Raw genomic sequence first — 12283 nt, 5'->3', positions numbered from 1 at the left:
ATAATTCAGGCCGCCTGTAATATTCTTGTAAGTCCATTCTAGCCTTCGGGTTATCTTTTGTCTTACCTTTAACATCCATCACTGTGTTGAACAAATTATCAAAATAATTCTTCTCAATATGCATGACATCAAGGTTGTGTCGGAGAAGATTATCCTTCCAATAAGGCAACTCCCAAAATATACTCTGTTTCGTCCAATTATGATTAACACCATATCCGGGGAATCTATAAGGTGGAGCCTCAGTAACTTTACTGAAGTTCTGGACCCTCTCCCAAATTTCCTCACCTGAAAGTATCGGAGGTGGAGAATCATATTCCACTTTATTCTTTTTGAATGCATTTTTCATCCTTCTAAACTCATGATCATCAGGCAAGAATTGACGGTGGCAATCAAACCATGATTGCTTTCGGCCATGTTTCAAAGTGAACGCTTTACTATTTTCCATGCAGTAAGGACAAGCTAGCTTTCCAGCAGTCATCCACCCAGACAATATTCCATACACAGAAAAATCATTAATAGTCCACATTAAATTAGCACGCATATTAAAATTCTGCTTGGTTGATATGTCATATGTTTCAACACCATCATACCACAATTGTTTTAGCTCATCAATCAAAGGTTGCAAATATACATCAATCAAACTTTTCGGATTACGTGGACCGGGGATAATACAATTTAAGAATATATATGGACTAGTCATACACAACTCAGGTGGTAGATTATAAGGTGTAAGAAAGACAGGCCAACATGAATATGGTATCGCAGATATAGAAAAAGGCGTGAAGCCATCGGCACACAGACCTAACCGAATGTTCCTTGGTTCACTAGCAAAATCTGGATATGTCCTATCAAAGTTCTTCCAAGCTTCTCCATCTGAAGGATGACACATAACACCAGGTGGTCTTCTATTTTTAAAGTGCCATCTCATATGAGGAGTAGAACTCATCGACGCATATAACCTCTTTAACCTAGGTATAAGAGGTAAATAATGCATTGCCTTGACAGCGACCATATTCCCGCTGGAAAGCCTCTTGAAACGAGGCTTTTTGCAAAATTTACAACTGTCTAAAGTTGCATCATCTTTATAATATAACATGCAACCATCTTCACAACAATCAATTCTCATTGACGAAAGTCCTAACTTAGAAACCAATCTCTTCGCCTTATAGAAATCACCAGGTAAGTTGATATTAGGGTCAACTAGTTCACTCATAAGGTCAATGAAAGAGTCCATGGCTGCTTGAGAAATATTCCAATTAGATTTGATACTTAGTAATCTAACTGCAACAGACAGCTCAGAGTGCGGACTTCCTTCACGTAGTGGACGACTAGCTTCCTCTAACTGTTCATAAAAACGTTTTGCATCATCATTAGGAGTTTGTTCAACATTTTCATTGGGCTCACCCCCAAAAGCATCCGCAACCATATCCTGAATTCTAGAATCAAGATTTGTATTCTCCACCGACCTACTACTTTCACCAACAACCATGTTATGAAATATCCCACGGCTACCATCGATCTCTCCATGATTAGTCCACACAAAGTAATTCTCTATAAACCCCTTCCTATAAAGATGAAGCTTAACTTCCTCCGATTTTTTAAACTTCATACAATCGCACCTGACACAAGGGCACCTAATTACTCCTTCACTTTGGTATGGTGGAAGTGATATTGCATGTCTAATAAAGTCATCAACCCCTTCTACAAAATCCTCTCGCAATCCTCGCCGATTAGGATAATTTCTATTGTACATCCAAGTACGATGTTCTATCTATACAAATAAAACAAGAACAAATTAATTTATTCTACAATTATAAATTAATTATATCTTTTTTAGTTAATTCAAGATAATTATTTTTTCCTAATTACATCAATTTATATCCTAAAAGTTCAATTCATATCCAAAAGGTCCAATTCATATCTTAAAAGTTCAATTCATATCCTAAAAGTTCAATTCACAAGAACAAATCCTAAAAACTAAAATTTCAATTCATATCCTACGAGTTTAAACATAAACTAACTAAACTAAAGAAATTCAACCCATACCCTAAAAGTTCGATTCACAACAACAAATTAATTTATTCTACAATTATAAATTAATTATATCTTTTTTAGTTAATTCAAGATAATTATTTTTTCCTAATTATACTAATTTATATCCTAAAAGTTCAATTCATATCCAAAAGGTCCAATTCATATCTTAAAAGTTCAATTCATATCCTAAAAGTTCAATTCACAAGAACAAATCCTAAAAACTAAAATTTCAATTCATATCCTACGAGTTTAAACATAAACTAATTAAACTAAAGAAATTCAACCCATACCCTAAAAGTTCAATTCACAAGAACAAATTAATTTATTCTACAATTATAAATTAATTATATCTTTTTTAGTTAATTCAAGATAATTATTTTTTCCTAATTACACCAATTTATATCCTAAAAGTTCAATTCCTATCCAAAAGGTCCAATTCATATCTTAAAAGTTCAATTCATATCCTAAAAGTTCAATTCACAAGAACAAATTCTAAAAACTAAAATTACAATTCATATCCTACGAGTTTAAACATAAACTAACTAAACTAAAGAAATTCAACCCATACCCTAAACTAAACTTATTCATAACTAATTGACTAATTAACAAAACTAATTAGTTAATAAAACTAATTAACAAAACTAATTAAAACAAGACCTAAACCCTAATCCTCAATAAAATACAACGTTCAAATAATTGAAACACTAATCAATTGAAACTAATTCATAACTAATTAACAAAACCTAAAAATAATAAATAAATGGGTTGTAATTCAAACCTAGAATTTTTAGGAGATGGAGAAGGAGAGGGGCGGCAATGGCAGTGGCAGCGGCGACGGCGAGGGTGAGGGCTGGACGGCGAGGGGGAGGGCTGGGAGAAGGAGAGAGGGGAAGGTTTAGAGTAAAGAGGGAAAAATTTCAGAGAAATGAGGGTTTCTCCCGTTTTTCACTTCTCTGATTTTAGAATTACCGATCAAAGTTGGTCGGTAATTTTGGTCGGTATATTAAGTGCTGACCGTTTGACCAAAAACCGACCAACTTTGGTCGGTTTTTTTTTAAAAAAAATAAATTCTTTTTTTTGTGTGTGTTTTTTTTCTTAAAATATTATAAACTATAAAAAAAATATTATAAACTACAAGCATTTATTTTATTTAATTATGCAATTATTATAAATAATTATAAACTATAAGCATAATCTTTATAAATAATTATATTAACTATTTAATTTTAATAAATTATAATAGCATCTATCTAAGTAAATTTTCTAAGTTATAATTAAGTATGTGAGTAATTTCTCACACACACACATACACTATATTGTAATTGATGCTAATAACTTCTTTTTTCATTCGTTCATCACTAATAATGCATGACATAGATTAATCGATATATAGGTCGAGACGTTTTGATGAATCATCGATTAATATTCATCAATACATCTAAGTAAGTTATAAGTCGATGAATCAATTTACAAATAGATATATTTGATGATAAAGTATATATACTAATTAGTATCTTCCCAAGTCTATCCCTAAAAGAACCCGACCTTGTGGTCCTAGCGCTTCGTGTTCTTATATATATATATACACATACAAACACACTTCACTGTATATATATATATACACACACACACATATAAACACACTTCACTGTAATACTTTAACTATATATATAGCCTGTTATAGTATATGTTAGTGTGTATATATATAGCTTGTTAAAGTTTGACCATGTTTGACCTATTATTTTAACTCGTTTACTTAATACTAATATCTTCTTTCGTTTATTTAATTTGTGATCCATATATATATATATATATATATATATATATATATATGTCACAGATGTTTAGTATTAATTCTTTTATTTTTCATTCATTCATCACTAATAATACATGGCATAGCTAGATTAATCGATATAAGTCGAGACGTTTTGTTTTTACTATTAGTCGATATAGGTCAAACGTTTTATTTTTAATATTCATCGATGCATCTAAGTAAGTTATAAGTCGATGAATCAATTTACAAATAGCATATTATATATAGTATATGTTAGTGTATTAATTATTTGTATTACAAAAGTGTTAACGAATTACATTTATATTATTTAGATAGTAAATATAAAAGTAATTCGAAAGGTTGATCAATGTTGACGTAATAACCGACCAACTTTGGTCGGTTATTTTGCAGAAAATAATAATTACCGACCAAAGTTGGTCGGTAAATGCTTCCCTACATTAACCGACCAACGTTGGTCGGTAATTTTAAATATAAATTCTTAAATATTATAAAATATTTTAAATAATAAAATAATTATTAAAATTTAAAAAACTGGATCCAGATTACCGACCAACGTTGGTCGGTAATCCAAAATTTTCTTGTCTGACCAGCTTGGCCAATTCGTTGACCAATTTACCGACCAACGTTGGTCGGTATTTAGTTTTAAAAAAATATAAATGTTTTTTTTCCCCAATTTCCGTCCAACCTGGACGGTGTTTGGTCGCTTTTTTTGACCGACCAACGTTGGTCGGAAATAGTTGGTCGGTTTTTAGCAAATTTTTAGTAGTGTGTGCAACTCGAGTTTAAGATAGTAATTGCACGCTTAACCAGTACTAATTACGTGTCAGATGTTAGGAGAATGGAGAAAACATATGTTACGCAAATTCTCCAAAAATATTATTGCACTAGTATCGAATACTCAAAAAATATACTACTTTTAGAAGAGTTCAAGTAACGTAAGAGAAAAACATAGATGATTTGACTAGCATTAATATACAATGCCAAAGATGAATTTGCCTCATATTTGTTACATGAAATTAATATGAAGTGACAAGAGGGATAAGATCAACCATATTATTTCTATGAAACAGGAACTGAGGAGGTAAGTGAGAATTTAGAATTAAGTGAACAAATGAATCCGACACCAAATGACCAATAATCATATACCTAAAGAATTTCCAATTTTTCTTACATGATATGGCCATATGGACAACTTTTGCTTGCAATTTATGTCCTCCTAGAAACCAAGCAAAGTTTCTTCTTGAAACTTTATATAACATGTGAATGAATGTTTAGTAAACCCACATGCACACAACTCATCAATGCCCTTTTTCTGTGGGGTTTCTCTAGGAGAAAAACATAACTCACAATAACACGTGTTGTCCACATTATAAAAGTGAAAAATTCCTTTTTCCAATCACATAACCATATTATAGCCATAGCTAGAAGCAATTGTTTAGGTGGGAAATAAGGTGAAGTGATAAATATTTTTTTATTTTCAATAAAAGATCTCAGGTTCGAGTCTTGAATATTGAGTCGCTTATTAGGAATCGCTTATCCCTAATAAGGTATTTTTCGATGTGAATCCAAATTTAATTCGGCCCCAAAAATAGGTACCGAACAAGAAAGTAAAAAAGAATCAATTGATTCATTTTTCACTCATCTTGGACTTGCTTTTGTTGCCTATGGTGGGCTCCTAAGTTTTTATTTGATGAGAAGTTAATAGTATATTACAGCTACAATCCCACTTGCATGTCTCCTAGATGTCACAACTCGAGAGAAATGCCAATTTTCCTTCCCATCTACTGCTCAACATGATTTTTTTGATTAAGGGTGGCATGGATCTAAAGTTTTTTAGAATTGATACTGATTCGAAGCTGATTCAGAATTTAAATTCGATGAATACGGACTTAAAAATTTTTGCCACTAAATATATTGTATTTCTAAATTTATGAATTCAAAATTTAATACCTGAGTTTAGATGCATATATCCATAATTAGAACATTATATCCGGTCTCTAATATTGACGTCGTGTAGTTATATAGTTCGATTACTTGAATGCACGAAAAGATTAGCTAAATTATAAGCTAAGAACAAAGTAACATTAGTATATGATGTCCAAAAAATGTAGAATAACGGATGAATAGATAGTTTTTATTTTTATTTTATATTTTGTTTATGCCATTAACCTCCGGCATTGATGCCTTTGGTTATGGGGGTTTGTCTAGACCCCTACTATATATATATATATATATATATATATCAAAAAATATTATTTATATTTATACTTGTGTAATGGAGTATAAATAGATAGCTCAAAGTCAATAATATATTTTTACAGATTTTTATATTATCATGACATGGCTAGTATGCAAAACACTAGATTTTTATGTGAATGTGTCTGGGTATATAGACTCATTTGCCTCTTTTTGTTTTTTGGACGAGCTGAATGATGAAAAATTATCATATTCAGTTTCCTTGAAAAATAAATCTATAAGAATTTACCTATCTCAATAATAAAATAATTTCAATGGGATAGCCTTGTATTAAGAGCTAAATTGACTAAAGATATGGTTCATATTTATTTTGAAGAGCCCACGTAATTATTATCCTAACAGTAGAAATTATATGTAGATAAACGTTTTCTTGAATCAGCAAACTGATGTGAGAATTACTAATAAAAGATAGAAAAACATATACAAAGACAATGGTCAAAGAAAACATAAACTTTTTTTGTTAAAATGTAGGTTGGACCCAAAGTCTATAGTTTTAACTAATTTCTAGTGTCTACATTTGGCAAACATTTAATTGGATAATCAACTTGCATATGTTTATGGTTGTCAGTGCAACCAATTTAGATTGATGTTCAGATTTTTCAATCATGTTATAATTACAAGTAGCTTAGATTCACATGCTTAGATAAGTGGACCAATTTGTTATCTAAGAGGTAGTTTGGTTTGGAAATAAGTTATTTTATAATTAATTATTTCGGAATTAATTATTTTAGAATTAGTTATCTTATCCTTTCATAGGTATTAAAAAATATTATAATTTCGGGATAACTAATTTCTGGATTAGTTATATCACGATTTTATCCCAACCAAACATTGGATAAACTCATCTCAAATTTAATCTCGAGATTAATTATCCTTTATCACTCGTACCAAACGAGCCCCTAGATTAGTTATTCCGAGATTTTATCGCAACCAAATATTGGATAAACTTATCTTAAATTTAATACCGATATTAATTATCATTAACGAGCACTTCGTTATTTCGTTTTCTCACATAACTGTAAACAAGATTGCTCATAAACTCTTGAAAATGTCAGTATTAGATTGGATTAAAAATCACTGAAGAAGATAATATTTTATCATTACCATATACTTAATACTATATACAGTATGTGCTTTACAAGACTTTTAACTTTATTGTCAAATCTGTACTTTGAGTTGGGGATGATTATGAAAATTTAGTTTGAAAAATCACTCGATGATCAAGTGAACTTTATAAGAAAGTAGGTTCAGTATTTTGACACATTGTTTCTTTTTACCTTTTCTTTGATAGATTATATAACGGAAAAAGTGTCTGTCCTTCCAAAATAAGAATAAGATTTGCGTACATATTATCTTTACTATATTTCACTTGTGAGAATTTAGAGTTTTTTACAATCCACTATTTCTGGTGACCCAATATTATAGTACTAATATTTTATTTTACCTCGATTTTTCTCATTAAAAATTAGTTCAATTACTACTACTATTACTACTACAACCATTTACCTTTCATTTAATCGGCGATATTAGCACCGACGACGCCGAGGAGATAAAGCAGTGACGCTTCCAATATATTTGGCTAAGCTCAATTCCAAGCCGAGCTGCTCCAAACAAGCCAAGCCGTGTCACATTCTGCTTATCACGAGTACATTACTAGTACTATACTCATTTGTTAACTGATTTTATGAATTTCTTCTTTAGTTAATTTTTAATAATTAGTACTAGTAATTTTTATATACCGATGGTATAAAAGAATATTAGATCACCTTAAAAGATAAACATGTAACTAATCATGATTTGTGGAATTAATAATTCATAAAATATGACAAATAACTTATTATAGCAAGAATAGTACTAATTCTTTTTGACATATCTCATCAATTTATTATATATAAGTTAAACATTAGTGTCGTAGTCATATACAACAAAGTATGATAACACCCTTTAATAATTTATATTTGTGTATATAAAATATTATACGAGATATATAACTCAAAAATTATTTATATACATATATATTAAATATTGAACATATTTAGCAAAATTTTAGCTTCATTGAGTTAAAGCCAAAGTTTCTTTCCCTTCTACTGTTGATTGTTGTTTACTGTTTGCTGTTATTGCTATTGTTTCTTTTTCAATTTGAGCCGAGAATATATCGGAAATAACATTTTCAGTCTCACAAGATAGAGATTAGGACTGCATATATTTCACCCTCTCAGACTCTACCTGTAAGATTATAATGAGTTTATTGTTGTTGTATTGAGTTAAAACCCAAAAAAATATCCCATTCACATGTTCGAGTTTACAGGTATAGCCTGTGGACGGTGGACTAGAAATCAAATTACATTTGGATTGAATTTAGAGTTCATTTCATTTAGCCCCTCAAAAAATACAAGTGCACCTAACCCCAGTCAGATTCTAACCCTACATCTGACTCAAGTTTGGTTTTATTTAAAGTGAGAGAAAGTATTGTAAGCAGCGCCAGCTGGGTTTTCTCAACTAGTTTTAACTCTCCCAATTTTCTTCTTTTACTATCTTTTTCTCCTCAAAATTTTCCTTTTGTAGATGAACCAATCTTTAGACTCATCACCTTCAAAACCTTAATGATTATTCAAGATTTCATTTAAGTTATGATGTAAACATTGAGGAACAAAAAAAGAGTGTAAAACTTAGCCTTTTTTTCTTTGCAAAAACAACCTTTTATCCCCCCTTTCTTGATGGGTAGTGAAGTTGAGGAGGAATATAAAAAGGAGAAATATGAAACTTTGGTATTTAGAGAGAAAAATGGTTTGCACAAAATCAATACTTTCACTCAAAACTCTTCCGTTTTGGTTGGTTTTAGTTGTGAAAGTCTCTGTTCTCATGTCTTCTTCTTATAAGTGAAACAAACAAACAAAAAAAGACGAGAACCCAAAATTTAGCTTGCTCTTAGCATCACTTTCTCAGCTCTGTTTCTCAGTTTTTGTACAGTTACTCTGCTCACTAAATAAGCTTAAGAATTCAAGAACTGAACTTTGATCCCAAAAAAAGAAACAAATATATTGAACTTTGGTTTTCAAGGACTGATCATCAATTATGAAAAGACCTTGTAGTTCTGATTCATTGGGTGCTTTGATGTCCATGTGTCCAAATACTACAGGTACTTGTTATAATTTGCTTAAAGTTTGGAACTTTTTTTCTTTCCTTTTTAATGGTATTTTTTATTTATTTTATTTTTCATTTTTTCATGTTTTCTTGTCTATAACCCTTTTCCAAGCTCCAATTTCCAGTTTTAGCTATAAAGAAACTAGTGGAGTAATATAAAAATTGAATCATTTTATTAAATCAAGAACAGGGTTTTTTTTACCTTTCCTGTTTTAGTAAGTTTTTGTGCTTCACTCTTTATACCATTGTCTGTTCATATCTTTCCATTTTAGCTTTCTTCAAGGCAATTATGTTCTCTTTATCTCATGTCTTTTTTTTTTTCCTCATAATTCTTTTTATTATTTTAGATGAGCAAAACCATATGTATTCAACAAGGGATTTTCAGTCTATGTTATTAGATGAAGAAGGATGTATTGAAGAATCTGGTCATGTTTCTGAGAAGAAAAGGAGACTAAGTGTTGAACAAGTAAAAGCTTTAGAGAAGAATTTTGAAGTTGAAAATAAGCTTGAACCTGAAAGGAAAGTGAAGTTGGCTCAAGAACTTGGTTTGCAGCCTAGACAAGTTGCTGTTTGGTTTCAAAACAGACGTGCTCGTTGGAAAACAAAGCAATTAGAGAGAGATTACGGTGTTCTTAAAGCCAATTTTGATGCCCTCAAACATAATTATGAGTCTCTCAAACATGACAATGAAGCTCTCTTGAAAGAGGTAATATAATGAGTTTAACTTATATACTCGGATAGTGTAACGATTTTTAGCATAGTAATTTACTTAGTAGATAAATATATGAAACTATTCATAAAAAACTATATTGGTAACTCAATAAAATTCTTTCTTGTTATAACATGTTAGGAAATCATGTAAAAATTCTTTATACTATAAGCAGGGGCGGGGAGCTAGAAGCTTAGGTATGAGTTCATTCCAACCTAGTAACTTTTGTTCGAACAGTATATTTGTATTACGAAATTTATTAAATATATACAAATATTTAATTTAGAACCTAGTTATTAGTTGTCTTTTAAAATTCAGAACCCAAAAAATTGAATTCTTGGCTCCACATAAGTTAATAGTTAATTCCTGATATAAAACATATAGCATAGGTAGATTAAGTTCTATGCCCTTATGTTATACACATATTTATAAAATCAAGTTACTTATTAGATAATTACGTGCTTTGTATAAGCATTAATTGGTGACCTGATAAAAACAGTTAGTTTACTATCATTAAACTTTAGTGTAAAAATCTTTACTTTTTGTTTATAACTTAAATCTATTGTGTAAAAGTACTAGATATGTACATAAAAGTTTGAATCTTTTAAGGGTTTTTGTGCTGATTTTTGTGTCTTTTTTCATGGGGTGTTTATAGATTCGTGAGCTGAAATCAAAGGTGTATACTGAGAATGGAGAAAACAGAGGTGTTGCAGTGAAAGAAGAGGCTATGGAATCTGAAAGTGATGACAACAAAGTGATTGAGCTGAGCAAGCCAAATGATAATGACATCAACAACAATAATCTTCTTGAAAATTTTGAAGAAGAAGAAGATGAAGAAGAAGAAATCAACTTTGAGAACTTTAATGCTGCTGCTGCATCTACCAATATTTTTGGTGATCATTTCAAAGATGGATCTTCAGATAGTGATTCAAGTGCAATCTTGAATGAAGATAGCAGTCCAAATGCTGCTGCTATTTCTTCATCTGGTGCTTTCTTGATTTCAACTAATGGAAATGGAAGTGGAAGTTCAAAATCTTCAACTTCATTGAATTTTTGCTTCCAATTCACAGAATCAAGTTCAAAATCAAATCTTGGAGATGGCCAAAAGGGTAATAATTATTACCAGCCACAACAGTATGTGAAAATGGAGGAGCATAATTTTTTCAATGGTGAAGAATCTTGCAGTACTCTTTTCACAGATGAACAAGCTCCTACACTTCAATGGTACTGTCCTGAGGATTGGAATTGGAAAGAATCTTGATTTTATGTTTCACTTCAGAAGAAGGCCAAGAAGAATAAAGGAAATGTCTTTTGGGAACAAAATTTTGTATAGTGGTTAAAAATGCAATCATCAGTACAGTAAATGGCCTAATGGGTAATATTCAAAGATGAAAAAAGAAAAACTGAAGTTTTTGGATTTTGCCCTGTTGGGGGTGGGAGTGGAGGAGGGGGTGGGTGGTAGGGGTGAGGAAGAAGGAAGTGTGTGGATTGGGGTAAAGGCTGTGACTTTTGCAGGGATGATTTGGTAGTAATTGAAGTCTTCACAAAGATCTGATCTTTTTTACTGTTTAGAGGAGAGGGGAAAAAACTAAGTGAAAAAGGGAAAAAGAAGGATTTAAGAGAATCTATGATGATAAATGATGGTGAGAAAAAGCTTCCTGTAATGGCAAATAAAAGTGGCAAAAAGTATATTCATGCATTCTATGTGTTTTAATAGTTTTTTCCAATGCATTAATGGAAAATAAAAATCATTATGCATACATTACTTAGGTATGACTTTGGCTTCTAAATTCTAGTTAAACACAATTTTATAAGAAAACTTAGAAACTCTTAATTAAACATGGAGAGATTTAAGTCATTTCACCCTTGGTTGTCGCTCTTGATTGCCACTTTCACACTTTTATCCTTCTTTCTACTATAAAAAAGAATTCATTTCTTTGTTTTGTGAAAAAATTAAATATAATAGAATTAAATTATATGATCATTAAAAATATGAAAAACTATAATTTGTAGTACTTTTGTGTTGATGAAATTCGAGTGAATCAACAATGGAATCCCTAATCTGATAGTATCATAACAGAGGTTGAGAGAGGAGAAGAAGCAAGAGTGTTGTATTGAAATGACTAATGTGTATTGTTACATTGAGATAACCACCTACATATTGACAACTAATTTTCACTAACTTCCTAATCACTCCCCCTTGTGGGTGCAAAGACATTGATCACTCCTAGCTTGCCGACTAGATACTCATGTTGTGGTCTTCCTAATCCTTTAGTTAGAACATCTACTAGCTGCTCCTTTGAAGAAATATACTGAGTTTTCACCGGCCCTTCCTGTATCTTCTG

The 12283-nt window shown here is 30.9% G+C and overlaps 1 protein-coding gene across 1 annotated transcript; it reads left to right on the top strand.

Moving 5' to 3' along the window:
- The first annotated feature begins 8562 nt into the window (after window positions 1-8562).
- On the top strand, window positions 8563-11637 carry LOC104093965 (homeobox-leucine zipper protein ATHB-6-like). The gene is made up of 3 exons (XM_009599802.4): window positions 8563-9224; window positions 9577-9935; window positions 10594-11637. Exons 1-3 carry the CDS (start codon window positions 9161-9163, stop codon window positions 11197-11199), a joined length of 1029 nt encoding a protein of 342 aa, XP_009598097.1. The 5' UTR covers window positions 8563-9160; the 3' UTR covers window positions 11200-11637.
- Window positions 11638-12283: the final 646 nt, after the last annotated feature.

Source organism: Nicotiana tomentosiformis, chromosome 5 (assembly GCF_000390325.3).
Source record: "Nicotiana tomentosiformis chromosome 5, ASM39032v3, whole genome shotgun sequence".
NCBI lineage: Eukaryota > Viridiplantae > Streptophyta > Magnoliopsida > Solanales > Solanaceae > Nicotiana > Nicotiana tomentosiformis.
The sequence above is the reverse complement of the archived record's forward strand: the minus strand, read 5'-3'. Positions and strand labels throughout refer to the sequence as shown.

Bases quoted from the DNA above. Each gene is read 5' to 3' on its own strand.
- LOC104093965 (XM_009599802.4), top strand. From the start codon at position 9,161: ATGAAAAGACCTTGTAGTTCTGATTCATTGGGTGCTTTGATGTCCATG. The intron at 9,225-9,576 runs GTACTTGTTATA...TTATTATTTTAG, and splicing joins CATGTGTCCAAATACTACAG to ATGAGCAAAACCATATGTAT. The intron at 9,936-10,593 runs GTAATATAATGA...GGGTGTTTATAG, and splicing joins ATGAAGCTCTCTTGAAAGAG to ATTCGTGAGCTGAAATCAAA.